This window comes from Drosophila montana, unplaced genomic scaffold (assembly GCF_035044405.1).
Source record: "Drosophila montana isolate Dmon_TW-CO22-7 unplaced genomic scaffold, ASM3504440v1 contig_203_1, whole genome shotgun sequence".
Classification (NCBI taxonomy): domain Eukaryota; kingdom Metazoa; phylum Arthropoda; class Insecta; order Diptera; family Drosophilidae; genus Drosophila; species Drosophila montana.
Window position 1 is genome coordinate 417851 of NW_026996956.1, and position 23121 is coordinate 440971.

Below are 23121 nucleotides of genomic sequence, written 5' to 3' on the forward strand. Positions count from 1 at the left end.
TTCTTCATTTTTTTTTATTTTTCCTTTAGCAAATAACGTTTTCTTGCAAGTTATTGATATCTATTGTTTAAATTTGTCCCAAAGCCCAACTCAATATTCAAGTGCAGTGTGACCATATATCAAAATCTACTGAAAATCATAAATACTATGCTGTTCTGGATGCGTTCAGCAACGATACTAATAGTAACAACTCGGCGGTAACGTTTATTTGTAGCAATATTCCAGTACGTACTAGAAATACAAATGTTTTTTAATTTATCGCTCGTAATATTTAAAATTAAAAATTATACGGGGAGTCCTCGTCATAAATATCGTGGGTATCTAACGAATTTAAGTTACGCGGCCGTATTAACATACGGGAAGCTTTCACCGAATATTCGTTGTGCCAGTTGCCCCATATAATACGCTGTCCATTTAAATTGGATTGAGCTTCCTGGCAACGATCAAACCACCAGCCAGCACAGTCTTCATTTCGGTCGTAGGCCCTGAAATCCATGCGATTGTGGTAGGTGAGGGCATCGGACGTGGTGCTATTGCCATTCAGTTTACCAATCACCAATTGATAGTTGTAACTTTCGCTGTCCAGCCGAAACAGTTCGTATTCGGCCCACACCGGCAAACCATTCTGATCCTCCAGTTCGATGCGCAGCACATAATCGTCGCGATAGACTATTCGGTGTATAAACTCGTTGCCAAACCAAAAGTTCCCTTTTAAGCTGCCAAAACCGGCTCGATACTCATCCCAGCTACGATTAAAGTTCTCCGCCTGCAGATTGCTCCCCTCATTGCGTTGCTGTATTACCGTCCATGCGGCACCGTCTGTGGCAAAAGCACAATACCGTTCATTGAAATCGCGATGCCTTTCATTTAGTTCCGGCTCCAGAAATTTGTAAACACCATCCACACGCTGCAGCTTATCTAGTTCATAGCAATCCGCTTTTGCGGGCAGCACGTACTCTGAGTATTTTGGCAGGTAAGTAAATGATGTTGTTCTTTTTATTTAATGCGTACACTCACCAACTTTCGATTGTTCATTAAAGTTGCTTTTATTTGTTTCTTCAACCTCTGAGAGTTGCTCCTTTGACATTCCCAATACGTCATCTTTCTTGTGCTTATTACTTTCCCGAGTACTTTGATTGCTTGCCACCAGCACCGCTAGCATCGAGTGCATTTCTTCCAGGCTTCTGGCTTGTTCATCGTTCCATTGAAATTTCTGCTGTACTTTGTTTGCCCTTTGCCAAATTTCATTGCCCTTGGTCTCCCAACGTTCCAGGGCCTTACTCAAATTTCCAGAAATCTCCTCCATAAAGTCAAGTCGCTTTATATGAGTGAAAGAAATCAACTTGCTGAGCGCTTGATTTAGTTTAAATTCCACATTTAACATCATGCGCTGGTGCTTCTCCTGTGTGCGCCTGATCAGCGTCAGTTGATGATCCATGCCCTGGCAAGTGGACATTAGGCTCATTGATTTTGCTGTTCCTGCCGCTAAAACCTGCTGAATCTGTACGGTTGCAATTAGTGCAAGTAGAAAACCCGTGTTAAGCTATAAAGGAGAGATCAAACGGAATATTGTAGCTTAAGTCGTTTGTTAATTGATAATATTGCGCGCTTTACCCGCATCTTGTTGCCTTTTCAAAGCGTGGGATGGAATGAAGCACATGTTGACCAGAAAACACGACAATTAATAGACTAATCGCAACATGTGTTGCAAATTATGGAACAGAAAAAAAAGAACAGCTTGTGATTTATGTTTTTTGGTATTTTTTTTTTATGGTTTTTAATTGTTTTTACGAATATAGAGTTTTTGTATTTGTTTGCTTTTTAATGTCCTTAGTTTTGCATATACACATTTCACTTTTCAATAATTAACGGCTTTTACATGAAGTTTGTGAGTTGAAACAGAAAAAGCAATATACATATTTATATAGAAAATGAAAAAATAGATATTTATATAATAACATTTCGTGAGGATAACACAAACTTATCCATGTATGTATGTGTTTTTGTTTGTGTTTTCAAAGTTAAGTTTATCTTTTAATTTAAATGTTTACGATTAACAACTATTTTTGTTTAAAAGTAGAAATAGAAATTAAAGCGCCTAAATAACTAAATACATGAATCCATTTTACGGGGCGCACTTAATATATATATATTTTTTTATGTATACATATATTTCTTTTAGATATTCATAGTTTCGCCTGTTTAAATTTATTAATAATTATTAAATTGAGGCAGAAAGAATCAGAAGGAATTACTTTTTAAAATTGGCAAAAATTTACAGTTGTTTTGTGGTGCGCGAATACATTTTTTACATCAACATTATCGTGTTTGTTGTTTTTTTCGTTTTTCTTTCTTTTTTGCGATCATACGATCTATAAAACTAGATTAATATATGTATTTAATTTAAAGGTAGCGCACATTTGGCTTAAAGCCGCAAGTGATTTATTTTGTTGCCTAAATTTTAACTTTAAACGATCGTGTGTTTCTGTAAAACTAGGGTAGTATAATTATCTTTATCCATTAGTTTCATACATATATCTCTTAATGATTAGCTCGGTTTCTTTCTATTTACATTGAATATTTCACGTGTTCTTGTGTGTGGGTGTGTGTGGCGTGTTTTGTATTTGTATTACTATTTTTTTTTTAGAACTAAATAACTAAGAAATTGCTTAGAATTAGGCTGCAATGCAAATGTTACGCTCCGAGTTGAGTTTTGATTGATTTCCTTTTGAAGTGAAACTGTTGGTTTAATACAAAACAAAAGAAAACAATATGATTGAAAACAAGTTAAAAAGCGTCTCGCTGATGGCTTTAAAATTTGACAAATTATTTAAAAATTGAAATTTACTTCACATGGTCTTAATAGCTTTGGATTAGTTTGCTGGTTTATACTCGCTACTCGCTGGTTGCCACAATCTGCTAAACACTTGCAGCGTAATACTCGTAGCTAGCTACTCGTATTTCGCTGCGGGCTACTTCCTCCTCCTCACTGCCTTGTCCTCATTAGTTGCTAGGTATTCGCTGCTCGTTACGCTCTGGCTTCTCGCCAGTCGCTGTTTACACACGCTTACGCATGCGCTCGTGGCGCGCGCCAATGCTGCGCTTCCACTCGGGATCATTGGGATCGTCGTCCATAAATGGATCGTCGGCCAGCTCCTCATCGTCGAGTGCCTCATGCTCGCCCAGATAGGCATCGATGCTGGCATTGTACGCATTAGCATTATTCGTGCCCGATGGCAACTGATCATCTGGTGCCGCCAGGTAATGATAATCATCGTCTTCCTCCAGCAGTAGTTCGTTCTCATCCTCATCTGGCTCATAGTCAATACCATCGTCATAGCCATCATCCTGGGCGCCATTAATGTGATGTGCCTCAGGTTTCTTGGCATTTTTGCTGCCATTTAGTGGTGCTGCGGACTGCGCCAACTTGCTGCCAGTTGTGGCTTTGGCCTTGCTGCTGCGTCGGCGGCCAGCGGTTGTCGTTGAGCCATCTCCATTGGAGGAAAGCGATTTGCTCTTGGTACGCTTGGCCGGTGCGGCTGGTATCGCCGGCTCTTTGGGCTCGGCATACATCTCGGCCAGCAGTCGCTGATAGACCTCCTCGGAGAGCGGAAATTGAAGCGGCTCAAATGGTGGCGGATCTTGCGTTTGCTGAAAAAGTTTCAAAGTTAAAACAAGGGTCTGACATAACACACATACACTCACGTCTCTGGTATCTGGCGTTTTGCTGCGACGATCGTGATCCTTTAGCTTACTGGAAGTGGTGCGTCGGCGCTTCGTAATCTCACCATCACCTGAGAGGGCATCCAGTGGGTGCGGCTGCATGGTTTGTGCTAACGGTGAGGGTATGCTCTCGTTATCAGCTGTAGGTCCTGCCAGCTGTGAAGCTGCCGGCGATGTCGGATCGGGCGTATTGGCGCCACTTGACTCGGCGCGACTGTCGATACGTCGATTGGCGCGCGAGCGTGTGCTCCAAGGGAACTTTAAGAATGTTTCGAAACGACGCCGCTCCTCGATGAGCGCACGCTGATGCCGCGCTATGTACGCCTCATCTGAGATGTCCTCCTCCTCTTCCTCATCAATAACGTCAGCGACGCAGGCCGCTGCTGCAGCCTGCTTTCGCTTGTCCTGCGACTTCTCGGGGGTTGTTTGCGCTAGCTGCAGCTTTGGCCGCTTGGTAGGCGGCTCCACAACTTCCGCATTGGATTTGTCTTTTTCAACTGGAGCGGTTGCATCCTTGCCAGCAGCTGGAACTGTTGCATCCTTACTAGTTTCTGGAGATGCGTTGGCCTTCCCAGCAGCAGGTGCAGGCGGGGCAGCAGTCTTGGCAGCAGGCTTGCTTGCTTTATTTACATTATTCACAGGGACTTTGTTATTGTGCTTTTTGGTTTTGCCATTGACAGGCAGCTGCTTCGCCGGCAGCTGTTGCTGCTCCTTTAACTTAACTGACGCCTGCTCTTCTTTGCCATTGATCCGCCCATTACTAATTGCATGCTGTGCCTTCTGCTTGACGGACTCTGCCAGTTGCTTCTTCTTCTTGCTCGACCGTTTGATGCCATTAAGCTTGGACGCGGGCTTGGTCGGCGCCTCCTTGTGAGTGTTGTTATTTAGCTGAGGCGCTTTTGCTTTTGTTGCTTCAGCTGCTGGTGCAGTTGCTGCTGCGGTTGCAGGTGCAGTTTCTGCTACGGATGCGGTTGTAGTTGGTGCTGCGGTTGCTGGTGGAGTTTCTGCTTCGGTTGCGGGTGTAGTTGCTACTGCGGTTGCAGGTGCAGTTGCTGCTACGGTTGCGGGTGTAGTTGCTGTTCCTGCTGCTTCTGGCCTCTCCTGCTCCGCCTCCGTATCCGCACAGCCATTGCTCAGCTTCTCAGGGGTTTTTGATTCATTCGCTGATTGTTGTTTTTTCTCATTGTCACTGTCCACAATTCGCCACCTGTGTTGGTTAGATATTAAACATGATTATCTGACTTTTATTTATAATTTCTATGTGGACTTACTTTGGTGTAGGTATCTCCTTGTAGGGCAAAATTTCGACACGCGTCTGAGCGGCCATGCTGTAGGGTATCACGATGTTGTCAATGTCGTAAATAAGTCGACTGCGACGATCAGATGTGCTGTAGAGTGCAGTTTATAATATGATTATTTTGATATAATATTGGCAAAACACCGTTTCGGATCGAGTTCTACATACAATTTAAAAATACGGACTTCTCAATCACAATGTGAATTTCCCAAAATATTTAATGCAACTTATTCCATATTAACTTTGAAGATATTTTTAAACCAATTTAATAAAACTCAACAGCAGACAGACTGAAAACGAATAAATATCGGACAAGTTTTAACAGATATTTGAATCAGTCGATTTAATCCTAGTTATAAAATAAACATTTGTAGGGGTCATTGATAAATGACCAGGCACAACCTCTACAGCTAGTTTTCTCAGTAGCCCAGTCATTCTTCCAACTAAGAAGCTAGTAGCTCGCCGAAACGACACACTCAAATTCGTACCTTCGCTTAACATAATATCATGTTTGTAAGCTCCTTTTAGAATTTGTTCTTTACTTAACTTACCAAGACCCCCCCTCTTCAACAATGTCATCTCACATGCTCTACTTACCGTTCATTGCGCTGTCCATGCGTTTCGGAGGAATTGCGGCGACTGTGTTGCTGATGCTGCTCCCACTGCGAGTCTCCGGCAAATCGACTGTTGATGTTGTCCCCAGCGCTGGGCTGTTGGTTGCTGCATCTGCTGTTGTTGTGTGTTGAGTGTGATTGTTGTGTATTAGAGGCGGATTTGCGTGGCTTTTTAGCACCGTTGCCTTTGCCGGAGATCAGTGAGTGGTTATTTAGTTGTTGCGATTTTTTGTGCATCTGGCGTGAATCAGGCATCGGAAACACCGCGGCTGTGCTCGTAGCCAACTGACGCTGCCTTTTGCTCACTGCGGCGTCCAACAAAAATCAGGAAATGCAGGCACAAAAGAGATTTGAAGAGAGGAAACGAAAACAAATTGCAAAATAAAACAAATGTTGTTCGTTTGTTGTACGTTGTTATTGCACAGTGATGGTTGTGTTGGCAGGTGTGTTGGTGTGAGTGTGTGTGGTTGTGCGTGTGTGTAGCGATGTTCCGTGTAACATAAAAGAAATGCGTAAAGAAAAAGGAAAAGAAAGAAAAAGAAGAAGATGCAAATTGTTGTTGTTTTATGTTAATAATCAATTATCGAATTTGTCATGTTTACAATAATTTACTGTTGGCCACAAGTGGCGTTGTAGTAGGCGTAGAAGAAGAAGAAGTAGTAGCAGTACCAGTACCGTTTCCACTATCCAATCCCACGTTGGCGATCCCACTGCTGCTGCTATTATTGTTGCTGTTGTTATTATTTTGTGTGGTTTCTTTATTATTATTATTATTATTATTATTGTTGTTGTTGTTGTTGTTGCTACTGCTGCTTCTGTTTTGATTATTGTTGTTGCGCTCTTTGCGGCGCACATATCGGCGCTTGGCTGTCTCGCCGGGACGACGACCGGCACCGCCAGCACCACTAGCGCCGCCGCCGCCACTAAGCGCGACTGCCTCGCGCTCAGCCTTCCAGACGCTCTTAACAATTGCCTTAGCCTGGCTGCGCATAACGCGATATTGCCAATCCGGCTGACGGGTAATCGCCTCCAAATGCACCGACTGACAAACATCTGCAAAACAAATGAATCCATTTCTAATGAATAAATTGCTCGATTGATAAACTCGATCAAGACTCACCGTCAGAGAAGCTCAGCACCGGATGATAGCCGGGATCGAGCAGCGCTACACGATTTTGTGGCATCAGCGTTTCAGGCAAATCGCGTGGCGCCGTCGGATCCGGCCGGCCGGTGCACAGTGTGCATGGCACCTGGGGCCACTGGCAGCCACATTTAATGTTGCTCGGCCTGGCGGCCTTTTTCGATATTGTGTGCATATTCGTGGTTTGGAAGAGTTTACGTTTGCGAAACTCGGAGAGCACCAAGGGACGGGCCCTACTGCAAAGCCAATCGCCGGACGCCTGTTCGGGATCCAGTTGTACCGCTGTCTGTGGCTGCAGTTGCTCCTTGTAGCCATTCTTTGGAGCCGGCGTCGGTTCTAGCATTACATCGCCCTTGGTGCGACACAGATCGTTGTACACATCGTTGTGCTGGCGGATTTTCATGTCCAGATCGGCCACCTGGGCGCACAGCCAGGACCAGCGCAGTGCAATAACAGCACGATCTCGCGAATAGCGCCAGACGGCACGACGGGTTCTAGGAAATATAAAGAAAGGAATATTTCATTTATATTGAGTTGTAGTATTTGAAAGCGGGCAGGAAGATATTTTTATAACTAAAATTAAGTTCCATTTTAATTACTCCTCATTGATCCGTTTATTACTTTATTGCCTTAAAATAATTGCGATTTAACTGAGGAGACTAAAGGCATTCAAAATGTATTTTCGCCCAGAACTCTACCATGTCAATATTAAGGTGATATTGTTGGTTACGAAGCAAAACTATTTTGGAAATAGGTTAATTGGGGAATGGCTATACTGGCCTACAGTTACTCTCATTTGTACGCAAGTTAACTAATAGTGTTAACTAATATTAATCACTAATTAAAAACTAATATGAAGGGAAGGGTTATTAATTAGATCAATGCGTTGATTACTATAGTCATAATGTTGTCGGCTCAAAATGGAATATCAATTGCTTCTGCTGGAAAGGATTGATTGTGTCACAATATCGCACAAATACAGTTAAATATTATTGTTTACCCTGCCTGAATATTACGATCAACTATGTAATATTAAACAACAATAGACTAGCGCTGTAGCTATCTATTTAATTTATTTGATTTTTAAATATAGCGTGCGGTTACTTAAATCTACATGTTATGGAAAATGTCTATAAGTCGGTCGCTTATGATAACATTTAGATGTGTTTTCGTTTATAAATAACATAAACGCGACATTTAAAAAGCAGTTCTACACGCAATTATTAACAGGCACATAGTATAATAAACATGATTTTGGGGCATGTCACGGCCAGGATCAGGATTAAATAGATTAGCTTAGGCTAATCTTTAGAGATTAACATGCTCACTTACATTGACAATGAAGACTGCTGGGAATTGTTGTAGTTAACCATCTCATCGGCTGATTCGCCGCCAGAGCTAGACTCTGTGGCGTCTGAGTCGATGGCAGTCTGTACTTCACGCATTTCCGTGTGCAACATTCCCGAAATATGCGTCAACTCGCTGGTCACATAGTTGTCAAAATTAGGTACAATCTCATCGGCTCGTGGGGTCAGAATGCCATCTGCTGCGCCTGCCGTACTGTTTATGCTGGTATCTATGGGTTGTGTTTTGCGCGAGCGTTTGCCCGGCTGTGCGGCGATGCTATACCAGGAGGAAGAGGATGCCAGTGATGCGGAACCGCCGCCAATTGTATGGCAGATTTGCTGCTTGCGCGCCGCCGTTTCTATGTGCCGCAGCACATTGCTCATTTGGCTGGCAGGCAATGGTTGCTTGGTCTGCTCATCCCAGAAGCTGCTTCCCGGCCGGCCGGAGACAATGGAGAGCACCGTGTCCTCCTGTTCAGTAAGCTTGGTGCTGCGCACCGGCGCCGCGGGCGCCGCTTTATGTGAGCTGCGCGCCGACCATTCAAGTATACCGCCAACCTCGTCACTGGCATGACGGCACATCTGCCGAGCCTGAAATTTACGCATTCGCCACAACATAACGTCAATCTTGCGCACCAGCTCATGGTGTTGCTGCTCCAACTCAGCATGGCTCTCCTGCCAGGGACGCGGCGCAGCTGCTGCACTGCAATTGGCCTTTGACTCCTGCTCGTGGCTGCCGCTGTGGCCATCATCTACTGCAGCGGCTGCTACTGCTGATGCAGTTGTTCCAGCTGCTACTGTTGCTGCTGCAGCGGCTGCATCCTCCTCATTATAGGGAAAACAAACTTCGTTAAAGAAATTGAAATCACAGATTGTATCCGGATTCACGTGACCGCCGTCAAGTGTCTTGAGCGCTTTTAAGACCTCCTCAAAATCCTGATCCTCGAGGACGGCGCCAGTTGTGCCATCCTTTAGAAAATTTATCGAGCCGGCCGTGCTCTGTGGCGTGAGAACCGCGCCTGACTGACGCGCAACTGTTGAATGCTGTGGTGAGGCGAGTATCTCCGGCTGTTGCTGGGGTTGTAGCTGCTGCAATTGCAACGGTTGCTGTTGTTGTTGATGGAGAAGCAGCTGTTGCTGGTGCTGCTGTTGTTGCCTTGTGGGCGTCGTCGGCAACGCAACGCTGGATTCTAGCGTCGCCGCGCTTATGTCCACAATGGGCGGCAATACAACGCTGGGGTTGCCATCCAGTTGACTAAGGCGTTCTGTGAATAGGAAAAATGATACATTTTTATTTAAATATTCATAGTATCAGAATTAAAAATGCAGATAAAGTCAATTAGTGCTATTCAATAACATGTTGTGCTATCTAAACATCATCTATTTGATCTATTAATATGATATAGAATTTATATTAATGATGTTAAATAACATAAAGAACGCTAGCATTTGTATGTTAATTTAAACAACTGTTAACAGCTCAGTTAATATATGTTACGCTTTTTATTGTGTCTAACAGAATTCACTTAATTTTTAGTCAATTACTTTCAAACAAGTAAACGAGTTATTATACTTATTAAGTAGCTAAAAGTTTGTAAAAATAGCTATTAATTTATATAGGTAAACATTTTTAACATTTATTCGGTGATACGTTCCAGTTAAATAAAATTATTTTTCCGAACATGTCACCCTTCAAATAAATGGTGACAAGCTGCCTAATTACAAGACAGCAGCAGTGCTACAGAAACTATCTTGCAATAAATATATTATTGTATTAGAGATAAAATATGATTCACATGAATAACATATGTTTCACATGAATCAAAAACTGAAGTTCACAGCAAACTGTTAAGCTGATGTTTTAATACATCTAGGAAAAAGAAAAAAAACAACAAATCCGGCTAGTTTCGCTTGGATCTTTGGAATAAATGAAAATTGCCTACCCTAAATTTTCCAACCGAACAAACATGTCAAACAAAACACAAGCAATTTTCAAGAAAAACAAAAATAGGCGCTTTACTGGGTACTGGAACGTGGTTCACTCCAAGATTTAACCCCCCAAATTGTTCAAAAAGGTGTTGGGGCAAGCGGACCGTGAAATCTGTGCAAAACGTTGGAGTTGAAACAGGTCTAGGCTTACCTTCAATATTATCTGGCATTTCAATAGTAGCAGCCACCTGTACTGCGCTGTCCACGCTGGGCGGCAGTAGTTCCTGCCCCGCCAACCGCTGTAGGGAGGAGTCTGTGAGTGGTGTTGGGGTTGCTGCTGGTGTTGTTGCTGCTGTTGCTGCTGCCGCTACCGCTGCTGCTGCTGCACTTGTCGACTGGGACTGAGCTTCGGCTGCTGCCATAAACGCGGGCTCTAGCAATTGCACGTTATGTGCTATAGCTGCGGCTGCTGCCTCGGCTTCGGCTGGCTGTTCCTTACTGTGGCTTACCTCAGGCAGGGTTTTGCGCAGACAAATCTCAGCTGTGATGGCCTCCTCGAAGTCACTTGTCAGGTTAGCCAGCAGCTCGGCCGTTGAGTTGTCCTTGCAGTTGTTGTTGTGCTCGGCAGTGGCGGTGGCGCTGGCGGCTGGTGACGTTGCTGCTGCAGCTGCCGCGTCGCTGATGCTGCTGCTGGAGGAGGCTGCACTGCCGTCGCTGCTCGTGTGTGTGGCTGCAGCGCTGATGCCCATTTGATTTGCAACGGATTTGACTTCGCTGGTGGTGGTGCTGCTGCAGCTTATGTTGCTATGATTGTTGGATTTACGTTTGTTGTTGTTGTTGTTGACGATCTGCACAATGGGCGAGCCGGTGCGCTGTGCCGCGTCCTTGGAGCGTGTCACACGCGTTGTGGCTGTTAGAGTTAATGGCTTCTTAGCCGTATCGCCGCCAACACCACCGTTGGGCGAGTCCAGTTTTCGCACAGACTGTCGCGTACCGGTGGCGGGCGCGGCGTTGTTTGTTAGCTTCTCCTTGGGGCTCAGTGGCTCGGCTGTCAGCGCTGGTGCCATACTTCTGCGGCGCTATTGCCAGGTCAGCTGCATTACAGGCTCGAGCTATACAAAACTTGGCCACGGTAAACTACGGAAACGCTACCGCTTGATTTCTGTATGCAATTTGCTGCTCTGGGGGAGGGTCTGCTGTTGGTCGCTTCAAAAGAGAGGAGAAACAATTTTTTCAATTTAATAATTTATTTTGAAAAACTGACACCGAACTGAAGCACACTTTGTTTTTCCGCTCTGGCACACAGAAACACAAGACTCAACACGTTTTAATTCGCCTACTATTTGGGCAATGGTTGAATGCTTTAAAGTTGCCACAGATTTGCATAATCGATAACAATAATTACACAAATTAACAGCGATAGTAAACTTTAGCTTTATTTAAAGTTGCCAGACATCTGCAAGTATGGCTACTTAATAATAATAATTACACCAACTAACGATAAATAACAGAGTCCGTTGTTTTATTTGCCTCTTCCTTCTTATGTCTTCATTTACGCCGCCTATAGGAAGTCTTTTCCGGCGCCGCGTGCGTATGTGTAACACTCAACACACACACACGCGAGCAGCTATGTGAGAGGAACGTGAGAGTAGAGCAGAGAGCGCGCGCTATTGCTCATTCACAATGATGCGCAATAAAAAACGTTAGAATACTGCGGTTCGCCAAGCAATGTTTTAACAAATGCAAATGGAAAAGCTACTGATGAAATCTCTGTCTGCGCGCTTGAATATTCAAATTGTTTCATCACGCATCTGTGCAGTATAAGTACATGTATCGTGAGCATTTTAGTGCTGTGCTAAATTGTGGTGCGTGGTCGTTTAGTTTCCATGTTTTTTTTATGTAATTTCTTTATTGAATTTTTCATCGTTGGCAATTAAGTAGCTCGCGCCTTTACAATATGTGCGCGCACACAGCACACAAACAAATAAAACACAGGCACTCACACACGCATACACATGGGTCTGTACCCATGCATGAGGTTACTGCTTGTATAGCTGTGTGTTATGTACATACACACTTGCATATGTCTAGCACTATTTTCAGTTATTTACACAATTTCATTATTTTTTTGCTCACACCGCTTCAGGGGCATATACTAATACGCCTCAAAATTAGTGAATATATTTAAACAGTTTTGCTTTTATCGCAAGCTCTGTGTATATACACACATACATATATTTGTGTTTTTCGTTTCAACGAAAAAGTAGTAGAAAACGTTTTCAGCGCGAAAGTAACCAAACTGTGAACTACACATACACGCACACAAGTACAAACATCGACATACAGAAGCAGAAGCAAGCAAGAATTTGTAATTGCTTAAAAAGTAATCTTGTTTTATACGCACAATTTCAGACGTTTGCACAAAGCACGCAATTATTAAATCTGTCGATTTTTACTACAGCGGCGTGGCTCGCGTTTGGTGTATTTGTCGTTCTTGTTTCACGAAATTTTTTCCTCATTTATATATTTTTCATTTGCTGCCTGCTACGCTTTTGGCAAAACGACGTGTATTCGGAGCTGTACTCGTTTCTGTGCTGCCAGACCAAAGTACGCATGCTGACAATACGCTTGTCTCGCTCCTACACATGCCGCTACATGGGCAATTCCGCATCAGTGTTGCAATGCGTGTAAGTGAGATGTCGTTACAAGTAGTTACTTTAAATCGTTACTCAGTCACAAATGGCAGCACCTAAACGTGACAAAGCGTTACTACACAAAATGCAACTCTGAATACAAATTAGCATTATATTTGTTATTGTTTTTGTGGGAATATATAAACTTTACGGATATTGAAAATTACGAATAAATAATAGCAGATAGTAATTTAAATGTGTAATTGAATGCATTTTAAATAGTTTTAGGTGTTAAGATTGCTCAAAAACTTTTTATCAGATGATTTCTGGTGGATAAATAAGTTTTAATTTTAGTTAACCTGGGGATCCGAATTTTTATATGTAGACTGGACCTGAGGACCTACATATGTCATTTCAATAAGCCTGGGAAGCTTTAATTTTTTGCCAACATTTCGTAATTTATAAGCTAAAGCATAGAACAAATAAAAATAATCATTTGGCCTGCGTTGTGGTTTTCGGGCTTGTTAATTTTGGACGTTGCAACAATTTCCACATAGTTTTCGCCTATTTAAAGTACGTTGGCCCCGGCTAATCTCTTATAGAGAACCCATTGAATCGGTAGTTTTCGCTTTCCATGTTTTGTGAAAATATGACCTTTTCAATCTTTGAGTGGGGACTACCTTCGGCCTGCAACCAGTGTTTCCTGTAAGCAGTCATTATTTGACAAGTCAGGACACAGACTATTAAGTTTAAGCCCAATTTGCATTACATTTCGTTTAGCGGTCCCAGCGGTCCCTCCAATTCACCCTTTACAGTGCCCTCTTTCGTATTCTTGCACCAACCGCGCACTCCCAGTATGTTGGCCTGTTTCTCCGTGTACTATATAATAAACCGAAAAAGCTTTGTTGCACATTCCACAGCGCCCTCGTGTCAATCTATACTAGACTTACCTTGCGAAAGAAGACGCCTGCAAAAAAACATAATAAAGAAAATGTGCAACAAATTAGAAATTTGCAAATGTGGCTATCGATCGCAGAAATACCTTGCACTCTTCCAAATACCTCAAATTTGCACCAATATATTGTTTCCATTATGGGTGAAGAGTTTTTATATCCAGTAACTTTAGAGGATATTGCGAGCACAATTAATATTGTATTTACTTTGAGAACTAAATCAGATTTATATGAAAACACCATAACGACCGACTAACAGAGTTGCCAGCAGTCCCATTTTCTCAATAGCATAGTATGGCAGCCGTGTGTGGGGTAAATTTATTTATTTCAATTATTTGAATTTAAAAGAGAACCATCATGGAAAGTCGTAAAGAAAATTAATGCAATGCTAGAAAATGCCAGTTTTGGTAATATATCTTTAAAAAATTGCCCGTGTCGAAATACGAGTTTTATCAGGTCTATCAATAAATTTGATAAAATAAAAAAAAATAAAATGCCCATGTCGCCGTAATTCGGCTAGCTTATATTTCTTAAATTTCATAAATATACCTTATAAATTTGATCATTTTGCTGCCTGCTCCGCTCTTATAATATTCCGAATACAAAACCGATTCTGCCTGCAGTTTGCGATATGGCAACGCTGTTAAGCTCCCTGAAGAACGTCACAAAATCAAAAACTGTTTTACTTTCATATTTTATTAGATTTTAATGTAGTTTATTTATCTGTCACTATAACATATGGTCGTTATTTGAGCGGCTTGTTGCTTAGTCTATTTTCTTCTTTTTAATGGTTAGTGGTTTATATAACAAAATACTATGGCCCGCTGGGTAAGGCAGCAGAAAATGTAAATTCGGGACAGATTCTGGCAGCTGTCGTTTTCAATCGGTTCGATTTGAGGCCTGTTTTTTGGCAGCCAGGATAGTATTTTGCATGAGCATGGCAACTGTCATGGGGCCAACGCCTCCAGGCACTGGCGTAATGTGTCCAGCCACCTGACGAACCTCTGCAAATGATAATACGGTCAATTAGTACAGGGTATTAGCAATGAGAGTATGCATCATTTACTTACCATCGAAATCAACGTCGCCGACTAGCTTGAATTTGCCCGCCTCATCCTGGATTCTGGAGATGCCCACATCGATGACACAAGCGCCCGGCTTGACCATATCCTTGGTTATCAGGCCCGGTTTCCCCACGGCCACAACAATAATATCCGCTTGGCGGCAATGCTTGGCTAGCTCCTTGGCTGGCGTATTGCGATGGCAGATGGTAACAGTGGCATCCAGACCTTTGGCCGCATGCTTGCCATCCGAATGTAAGATGATGGCCAAGGGCAGGCTGACGTTCTTGGAGCGCCCAACGACAACAACATTGCGTCCAAAGGTCTGTATATTGCTGCGCTGCAGCATGGTCTTCACACCCAATGGCGTCGCCGGTACAATGCAATTCATGTCCAGCGCTAGGCGGCCAATGTTCTTCTCATTAAAGCCATCTACGTCCTTGTCAGCACTTATGGCATTGCATATGGTGCGCTCATCAATGTGCTCTGGTACCGGCAGTTGCACCAGTAAACCATTCACATTCTCATTCTTGTTCTCCTCCTCGATCAACCGCAACAGCTCCTCTTGTGTGGTTGGCTTGGGCAACACAATTGTTCTGCTACTTATGCCAATCTCCTTGCAGGCAAGTACTTTCTTCTCCACATATGTCTTGCTAGCCGGATCCTCGCCCACAATGATGGCTGTCAGGTGTGGCTGACGATGTCCAGCTGCAACAAATTGCAGTAGTTCATTTCGCAAATTTTTGCGTATATCCTGGGCCATGTCATTGCCATTAATTATTTGAGCCATGTTACTGAAAGCAGAAAGACGTTGGATAAAATGGAAATGTTAATTATAAGTGGAAGGTAGCTAATAATAAATTCAATAATTTGTATGTACGCATGAAGTTCACCACTTTTTCTGTTCCCATTTCCATCCTAGCTATATATCAGTCAGAGCTTGCTATAATTAGGGTTTAAATTGCATTTCGGTTCACTGAATTATGCCAAACTATCATCCAATTTTTATTATGAAACTGATAATCCAGAACCACTTTGTACTTAACACTTGGGGGGAAGTACACACAAAGATTGTGCGGTAATTCCCCATGCACACAAACATATCCAGAACTTACGCGGTGATTCACTTTTTTGTACTGCACACACATTAGGTAATTCCCCAGATACAGAGATAAAAGTAAAAATTTATTGAAAATTATATTATGTAATGCAAAATAAATTGCTGTTAACCTTAATAAATATATAATTAATATATATGTGTATGTAAAGTTTTGCTTAAAAAAAAAAGCATAAATATATATTTAATCGCAAGCATTCAGCAGGTCCAGTTCCTGCAGAGCATGCGCAAAAGATTTGTACTCGATCACACTTGACTTGTGGTGTATATAGTTGAGCATGCCCTCTGAGCTGGTCCAGAGAAATACGAGTTGGCTCAGCGCCGATTTTTCGGCGAGGTCTTTCCATTTAGGCAAATGGGGATTGTGTACAGTTGGCTCATTGAGCAGAGTCACCAGCTTGTCAAACGTGGACTTGTTATTGAGCAAGTGCTCCAATTGAGCTTTGGCATCGCTTGCATCCTTCGTGCCGTCTTCCTCCTGCTCTGCTTTAAACTCCATTTCAATCTCTTCGGTTTTGATTGCATGCGACGGCATTTCCGGGTTGCTCTCTTCGTCATCCTCGGCGGATGAAGAGTCAATTTCCTCTTTGACATTAAGGGGTATCCAGGTCATGGCTGATTCTCCCTTATCCGGATACACCTCCTCCAGTAGGCGCACACAACGCTCATTGGCCTTGTCACGGGCCAGCTCCAAAGGCGTATAGCCTGCCGAATTCCTGGCCAACAATATATCTGTAAGATTCTGTGCATCCAGTATCAGAACGAGCAACTCCACATTTTGCTCCAGTACAGCCATATGCAGCGCATTATTGCCGTCAGTCGTATTGGATACATTTATGGAGCTGCGATCATGATTAATCAGCTTCTTGGCTACATCATATTTATTCTGCCTGATGGCCATGTGCAGCGGCGTCAAGCCATCATCGTTTTTAAGCGACAAATCCAACTTGACACCGGGTCCATTGAGGAAGATCTCAATGCAATTGCTGCGCTCCTCCTTGACTGCTAAATGCAACGCCGTATTGCCCATGTAATTCCGCTGATTGGGATTGCAACCCAACGCCAGCAATGGGCGTATATAATGCGCCCTATCATGCTGGCAGGCCACATGCAAGCCACTGTCACCATCCGCATTCAGGCTACTGTGCGCGAGCTCCTGCAGCTTAAAGTATTTAATCACTTCGAACGTTTTGATGGCCAGCTTTAGGTTATCCTTACTCTGGCTAATCACCTCGTGCAGCAGCGTATCATTGTTCTCGTTCTTTTGCGCATGGTCGGTGAACAGTTTAGCCACCTTTTTACAGGAGCTATCAAAGTGTTCTGGATGATCGCCAGCGCGTCGCATAGCATCGAACATTTTGAAGATCTCGCCGAGATAGATGGTGGTCAGGTTGCGATTCTGCCCTGTGGCTGGTGCTATGTTTAAGTTATTGGCGCTTTCCGCACGCCCATGACCATCTGTCTCTAGAACGCCCATATCGGGCACACATAGCTTAGCTAGCTCCGTTGAGTCTTGCTCGATCAGCTTGCGAAACGAATCCGGGGTTATTAGCTGATCCAAATGAAATTCACGTCCAAATTCCTGACTTATAGTCTGATCATGTTGGGAGACATTGACCACGCCCTGCTGCGGCACTGTCTTGGGCAGCTCCAACGAGTTGTGTATACTGCCCCCACTGCTACTGCTGCCGCTGCTGCTGGTGAGTGTGGAGCAGGTGCGTCGGCGTTTGCGCGAGACAATTGCATCGCGTGGCTTATACCGAAAAGGCAATGGCGGAAACGAGCGCTCATCATCAGAGGGACGTATCAGCTCAATGGACACAGCTACCTCGCGATCCACATCTTTGTCCTTATAGGTGGGTGTCTGACACACAATCGCATACTGATGATGCACATCCGACTCACGGAATTTGGCATATGCCTCCCAAACCGTTTCGCCATCATCGTTCTCTTCAAAGAAGCGCACCTTAATGTTCTTCTTGCTGACCTTCTCCACGAGCAGAATTAGTTCATCGTTGCCCATGACGCTGCCTGTGGGTTTACTCAGGCGCGTAATGCGCAATTCGCCAGTTTGTGCAGACTTGCGATTATTAATCGGATTGCTAAAGACGGGCGCCGCAATGGGTGTCCAGCTGTGATTATCTTCAATCTTGAAGGCCTCAAAGCAGAGTCGCACCTAGAAGGCACCCATTATTTAGCATAGGGCAATGATAATATTAATAGCGCTTCTCACCTGATTTAGATTCATATCCTTAGCTTCGCGTTCTGTCTCTTGATGCAGCTCCTGGACCTGCTTGGTCGACAGTTCACGGCGGCCCATTTGAAAGACCAAGCGATCCTTTTTTTTCTTGAACAGCTCATCGAATATATACTTCTTTGCCGTGTGTATAATGCCCATGTTGATAAACTGGGCTACATAGCCGCGCTCCTGTGAGACATGCAAATCATGCGGATCGCATACATCGCGCTCATCCTTGCGCACCACCAGCTGATGCGAGTGTGGGCTGTCCAAATTGGTTTGAAATAGGCTGCAACGGATAACCGCTGGTCCCTTATAATTGCTTAACATTACCTCCGGAAATGTTTTGGGTGTGCGTTTTGAGTTGATACCGTTTAGTGATCCGTGTGTGCCATGCATTTCACTTTTGTAGCGAAAACGAAATTTCTCCACCGGCTGCTCGGCAATGTTCAGCACAGCGGTATATTCATTCTTAATTCCTGCGTCGATTGGCGTAAATCCAACCATTTGTGGCGTGGCGTAAAAATGATCCATGGGCATGTACATGTTGCTAAAGTTTGCGTTGGCATTCAATAAATTGTTGCTGCCATCAATTTCCATGCAGAGGTTGCCATTTGTAAGCAGCTGATTTGCTGTCTGCTGCTGTGTGTGGTGGTAAGGTGAACCGCGTAATTGCTGTAGCTGTGGTGAAGGTGAATTTGATATTGCGGGCAAATTGAGGTTGGCAAAGTCATTTTGCAAGGCAAACGTCTCCGGCGAATGTGCAGGCGACAGTGTCATCGATGTGGGCGAATTTCCGCTGCTGTATCCGCTCGTGCTGGAGCAATCATTGGCATAGGATACGTTCTTGCCCTGATCCAGATCAAAGTATTGCTGTTGATTCATTGTTGTTGTTGCTTTTAATATCCACGTGAGCGCGTGTTGCTCTCTCTGTTCGCTCCTGTTCGTTGTGTTTCGCTTCTGCGTCGCAGTTGTGCGCACGATTTATCGACCGTTTCGCTGCTCATCCAAAACGACAATGAGACGATCGTTTCGCAGTTCGTTGCGAGTAAAGCTATTGTTCGTTATAGGTACTTCCCCGATGTTGCCCGACTGGCAATAATATGTATTTATCAGCTTGCTGCGCAGCCACGTCAGAGTGACTCATGGGTTTATTCGGATCGCTGTGTGATTTTATTTGCAGCAGCAGCGACTGCGTTGTTCGTAGAATTTTTAGTGCCAACAAATTGTTTATACAACAGCGAATCAATCTTTACGTATGTATGTATGTACTATAAACATGGGTATAGATGTGCTTTTTACACAAACACGCCCGGCTCGTCGTACCTTAACTCTCCACTGCACGTATTGGAATGAGTGAACGAAAACAAGTAATCACCTTCACGACAAATAATAAACGACGCTGCCGATAACAGGTTTAAGCTCTTTGCATAAAGCTTTAATATCAGCTGCGTTAAAAAAAATTAACCATTTATAAACGCATGCATTTTTCACCACGATAAACTATTAAAAAACCCGATTTCAAATATCTAATTCAACTTGGATATGCGTTGCCACATTTTTAAATGTATATATGGCAACGCTCTATTGGCAACAGCTGTTAATTATAAACACACGTGCCATAGTTTTGTCTTGGGTATTATACAAAAAATATTTAAAATATGTTTGCTTCCGTATGTGTATTCGGACAGAGCTGTGAATCTAAAATCATCTTATATTTATGCTATGCATTATTCGAACTTACACATCTTGTTTTGACAGTACAAGTTTTTTCGCATACAATTCCCATGATATTGTGTGCATCTGCATTATTAAGCGCATGTTATGTGTAGTTTGTCTACGAACTGGCACAACAAGTGTACTGACTAAGCATTTCCACATTTTGCACAGCAACAGTAAAGAAAATTGACTATAAAAGACAAATTTTCAACGTCCGCTTGTTAAAACCGCAGAAAATGTGTTACACTTTCATAAACTAAACTAACTCACACTATTTTGTATCACTTTAATTTTTTATTTTGAAAACTGTGATTGCAAAAATAGGGAAACAAAACAAATCCGAAAAAGCAGAGTACCGATAAAAACTGAATGACTTTCATGCTCACACGCACACACATTTATGGATACGCACACACACAAAAAAAGCTGAGTAGGCGTTAGTATTTGCAGGGTAACTTTGGGCAAAAACAAATTGCATTGAAATATTTTTAATCGTACCAATGAATAGCACGAGCATTGCTTATTGACCCCTTCAACTATTTTTAACAGACAGCGCCGCCTGCTCTGCTGTGCGGGGGTGACAGTTGGCGTTATCAATTGCAGCTTTTCGTTTATTTTGATTAATTTTTAGCGATGCAAAACAAATCATGTAAACTGTCTGGCAAACAGGTCCTGACATTTATTTTATATGAACACAATGTTTATATATTCACATTACCTGATTTGTGACTTTAACTTCTGCACTGATTTCCCACGCCCAAACTGGAAAATATAAACCGACCAGTTTCTCTGTTCGTAATGAACTGCTGCAACGGCAAAGATCACCCCACACACGTGTTGTTTATTGGACGTCGAGCTCTCGAGCTTTTATCCAATGAGAGCAAGACAGATATCATTTAGAGCGAAAGAGCGCGACTTAAAAAGTTTTGAGCAGTAAAGCTTCTATATGTAGTGCAAGAAGTTAACTGCCAAGCAAACTTGATACAAACTTCATACAATTTGGTATTTGATTTAGAAAATATTTTGTTTTTATTTTTGCACGAGTGTTTTTCCAGCGCATGACGAAATTGTAAAGCGTGATTACTAATTGCATCGCAAGGCAGTCTCTACTGTGACGTCAATAAAAGCCCAGGGGGATCGATTTGTTGTCTTGTGCTGATAAGCCATACAATGCAGCCCAACACCCCATTCACTATATATAGTGCCGTGGAATGCCTAGTAACTGACCGACAGTTCCTATGGTAGGAAAAAACAACAGCCTGTTATGGTAAGCGTCATTTAGAAGTGATGCTGCGACTGTTGTTGTTCCCAGGGCAGACTATCGATGCCGGGATTGAGTTGAAAATAACATGTTATTTTCGAATAATTGTCTGATAAGCAAAGGAAAGTGTGAGTGGAACATTTATTGAAACAATGTCAATCATTTCCACATGTAAAACAAAGCCAGCATAAGCTTTTTAAATGAAAAAAGATTGGAATGGGAGCAAAATGTATCTGTACTTGTGACGTGAGCGCGTGCGTAAGCTACCTTCTAAATATGTACACATTGTTGAATCTTATTTCCATTACTTCTTTGTTTTATAATAGCTGAGTTAAAGCATAATTGATAAGAATTGTTTTATAAAATGTTATATGTCTACAAATAAATGCATATTAACAAATTTTGAGCAGCACTTAACTCCAATTTGCTTGTATCTCGCAAAATGAGTGAAAATATTTTAATATATATATAATTTGATAAAATGTATGGCTTATGTCTTAAAAGCGTTAAAAAATATGTATGCAAAATATAAAAGTATTTACAGAATTGATTAACTCACCTTGTGAAACGCATTTTGAATAAATTATTTATATTAATTTGTTGCGCACTTTAAAATTACACTTTTTAAAAATTTTTATTTTCTGAATAGGTTTGAGCTTGAACAGTTAATTAAACACTTGATCACTTGCGCTCTAATTGTAAAATATTTAAAAATCGTTTCGACAGCGCGCTTTTTATAATGCCTGATCTGGTATTTTCTAGTACATTCTCCGTCAGCGATACCGCTCATGCAATAGTATCGATACCTTACAATCCACATTAGTGGCAACGCTAGCAAAACGCAAAAAAGAAGACAAGAACACAAATACTCAAAAACTGCGAAAAGAAATACAACATTTGTACAATTTAGACCAAGACGTGGATTGACATAAAATGCAGTAAGTCTATTGCGATTACATGTACTCAACTCAGTTGGATTAGCGTATATTTAATGCTTGCAGGTCTTACGGTGGTCCAGACCAGAACCACTTGCATAAATCGGAGCAGCGGGCGGTATTTGCGCATCCAGCTACTCATCCTTGGCTGCTGGATGGGATGCCCTGGATGCTAGCCACAACAAACGCACCACAGCCGGGCGGCGTTATGCAATTCGGCTCGAATGCTAACTATAATATTGAGACTGAAACACAATGCGGCAAGTGGCAGCAGAAGCGCAAATCTCTGGAGCAACTGGCGTCCGGGCTGTAAGCATTTAATCTATATGTACACGTACATTTATTTGCTATGTTCTTTAATAATATATCACAATACGCAGCCCGCCCAAACAATTGATCACCGAGGAGCGAATTACGGCGCATTTTAGTGGACTACAAATCTCTGGAGACGCAAACGGCGTTGGATCCGTTCGCAATGCAGGCAACAATAACAGTGTGCCAAATGTGAATGGCGGCTTGGCTACCGATGATATACCCTCAACTAGTACGGGTAAAACACATCACCCGAATCCGGCCTATCAAATGGCAGCCATGGAATTGGAACAGAAACTGCGCAATGCTAATCGGATTGTCATCTGTGATGAGCTCAAGCAAGGCGTTAGTCCGATCTCAGCTACGGGTGTCATACCACCGGAATGGCTGCTCAAAACAATTCCAAGGCCGTGTACCGCTCTGGTGCCCTGGCAACCGTCGCCACTGCAGCTATCGCAGCCCAAGGAGCAGACGAGAGTGCGGGCGCAGCGTACAGCCGCAGAGGGGGCAGCGGCTGGAGTAGTGCACCTCGATGATTATGATGATGAGTTGGAGTTCTTTGAGAATAACAATACATGTAATGTGAATTTAAATAAGTCTGACGAGCAAATGGATGAAGATCTGTAGCTGTAAGTGGAGGGTTGATATGTTTATAGTGTCCATAAGCAAAAAGTAGAGTTAGCAGCATGTCTGTTTAAATTTGATTAATTTTACACAAATAATCATATGTATGCATAATTAAGTGTTTTCCTTTCATTTAATTAACATTAAAAATAATAAGTTAACATTGTTTCTTGAGTTTTATTTAAAGCAGCCTGGCAACCCTTACTACTCTAACAAC

General features: G+C 42.7%; 6 protein-coding genes across 10 annotated transcripts; 1 reads left to right on the forward strand and 5 right to left on the reverse strand.

The window, feature by feature from the left end:
• Positions 1–126: 126 nt before the first annotated feature.
• LOC135426465 (angiopoietin-related protein 7) lies at positions 127–1530 on the reverse strand. Its single transcript, XM_064679560.1, has 2 exons — positions 1018–1530; positions 127–957 (listed from the first exon to the last, which is right to left on the reverse strand). The coding sequence occupies exons 1-2, from the start codon at positions 1463–1465 to the stop codon at positions 278–280; spliced, it is 1128 nt and encodes a 375-aa protein (XP_064535630.1). The 5' UTR covers positions 1466–1530; the 3' UTR covers positions 127–277.
• Mst85C lies at positions 837–23065 on the forward strand. Its single transcript, XM_064679567.1, has 4 exons — positions 837–973; positions 21796–21971; positions 22035–22277; positions 22349–23065. The coding sequence occupies exons 2-4, from the start codon at positions 21967–21969 to the stop codon at positions 22905–22907; spliced, it is 807 nt and encodes a 268-aa protein (XP_064535637.1). The 5' UTR covers positions 837–973; positions 21796–21966; the 3' UTR covers positions 22908–23065.
• Positions 2777–12645, reverse strand: nsl1 (non-specific lethal 1). 3 transcript variants are annotated; one of them, XM_064679719.1, is made up of 9 exons: positions 12455–12639; positions 10262–11256; positions 8108–9386; positions 6755–7269; positions 6310–6687; positions 5618–5939; positions 4995–5111; positions 3706–4930; positions 2777–3651 (listed from the first exon to the last, which is right to left on the reverse strand). In XM_064679719.1, exons 2-9 carry the CDS (start codon positions 11115–11117, stop codon positions 3058–3060), a joined length of 5286 nt encoding a protein of 1761 aa, XP_064535789.1. In that variant the 5' UTR covers positions 11118–11256; positions 12455–12639; the 3' UTR covers positions 2777–3057. The 3 variants fall into 3 exon arrangements, with proteins under 3 accessions (XP_064535789.1, XP_064535788.1, XP_064535790.1); XM_064679718.1 differs by having other exon boundaries at positions 6247–6687; XM_064679720.1 differs by lacking the exons at positions 2777–3651; positions 3706–4930; positions 4995–5111 and having other exon boundaries at positions 5741–5939; positions 6237–6687; positions 12455–12645.
• On the reverse strand, positions 13091–13886 carry Acyp2 (Acylphosphatase 2). The gene is made up of 4 exons (XM_064679722.1): positions 13726–13886; positions 13634–13650; positions 13453–13562; positions 13091–13386 (listed from the first exon to the last, which is right to left on the reverse strand). The coding sequence occupies exons 1-4, from the start codon at positions 13877–13879 to the stop codon at positions 13272–13274; spliced, it is 396 nt and encodes a 131-aa protein (XP_064535792.1). The 5' UTR covers positions 13880–13886; the 3' UTR covers positions 13091–13271.
• Nmdmc (NAD-dependent methylenetetrahydrofolate dehydrogenase) lies at positions 14317–21731 on the reverse strand. Of its 3 annotated transcripts, none has more exons than XM_064679564.1 (3): positions 21593–21731; positions 14707–15491; positions 14317–14640 (listed from the first exon to the last, which is right to left on the reverse strand). In XM_064679564.1, exons 1-3 carry the CDS (start codon positions 21604–21606, stop codon positions 14516–14518), a joined length of 924 nt encoding a protein of 307 aa, XP_064535634.1. In that variant the 5' UTR covers positions 21607–21731; the 3' UTR covers positions 14317–14515. The 3 variants fall into 3 exon arrangements, with proteins under 3 accessions (XP_064535634.1, XP_064535635.1, XP_064535631.1); XM_064679565.1 differs by lacking the exon at positions 21593–21731 and adding an exon at positions 20491–20644; XM_064679561.1 differs by lacking the exon at positions 21593–21731 and adding an exon at positions 19798–19966.
• Positions 15862–19477, reverse strand: Rel (Relish). The gene is made up of 2 exons (XM_064679558.1): positions 18048–19477; positions 15862–17990 (listed from the first exon to the last, which is right to left on the reverse strand). Exons 1-2 carry the CDS (start codon positions 18936–18938, stop codon positions 15999–16001), a joined length of 2883 nt encoding a protein of 960 aa, XP_064535628.1. The 5' UTR covers positions 18939–19477; the 3' UTR covers positions 15862–15998.
• Positions 23066–23121: the final 56 nt, after the last annotated feature.

What these genes read in the sequence shown, in the direction of transcription:
- LOC135426465 (XM_064679560.1), bottom strand. Translation starts at nt 1,465, where the DNA reads ATGAGCCTAATGTCCACTTGCCAGGGCATGGATCATCAACTGACGCTG. An exon ending in TAATGAACAATCGAAAGTTG is followed by an intron (nt 958 to 1,017) that starts GTGAGTGTACGC and finishes CAAAATACTCAG; the next exon opens with AGTACGTGCTGCCCGCAAAA.
- nsl1 (XM_064679718.1), bottom strand. Translation starts at nt 11,117, where the DNA reads ATGGCACCAGCGCTGACAGCCGAGCCACTGAGCCCCAAGGAGAAGCTA. An exon ending in AATGCCAGATAATATTGAAG is followed by an intron (nt 9,387 to 10,261) that starts GTAAGCCTAGAC and finishes TCCTATTCACAG; the next exon opens with AACGCCTTAGTCAACTGGAT. An exon ending in CAGCAGTCTTCATTGTCAAT is followed by an intron (nt 7,270 to 8,107) that starts GTAAGTGAGCAT and finishes TATATTTCCTAG; the next exon opens with AACCCGTCGTGCCGTCTGGC.
- Acyp2 (XM_064679722.1), bottom strand. Translation starts at nt 13,879, where the DNA reads ATGGTGTTTTCATATAAATCTGATTTAGTTCTCAAAGTAAATACAATA. An exon ending in CTGGGACCGCTAAACGAAAT is followed by an intron (nt 13,387 to 13,452) that starts GTAATGCAAATT and finishes GACTGCTTACAG; the next exon opens with GAAACACTGGTTGCAGGCCG.
- Rel (XM_064679558.1), bottom strand. Translation starts at nt 18,938, where the DNA reads ATGAATCAACAGCAATACTTTGATCTGGATCAGGGCAAGAACGTATCC. An exon ending in AGGATATGAATCTAAATCAG is followed by an intron (nt 17,991 to 18,047) that starts GTGAGAAGCGCT and finishes GGTGCCTTCTAG; the next exon opens with GTGCGACTCTGCTTTGAGGC.
- Nmdmc (XM_064679561.1), bottom strand. Translation starts at nt 19,934, where the DNA reads ATGTGGAAATGCTTAGTCAGTACACTTGTTGTGCCAGTTCGTAGACAA. An exon ending in GTACTGTCAAAACAAGATGT is followed by an intron (nt 15,492 to 19,797) that starts GTAAGTTCGAAT and finishes TTCTGCTTTCAG; the next exon opens with TAACATGGCTCAAATAATTA. An exon ending in CGGCGACGTTGATTTCGATG is followed by an intron (nt 14,641 to 14,706) that starts GTAAGTAAATGA and finishes TATCATTTGCAG; the next exon opens with AGGTTCGTCAGGTGGCTGGA.
- Mst85C (XM_064679567.1), top strand. An exon ending in GAGCAACTGGCGTCCGGGCT is followed by an intron (nt 22,278 to 22,348) that starts GTAAGCATTTAA and finishes CACAATACGCAG; the next exon opens with CCCGCCCAAACAATTGATCA.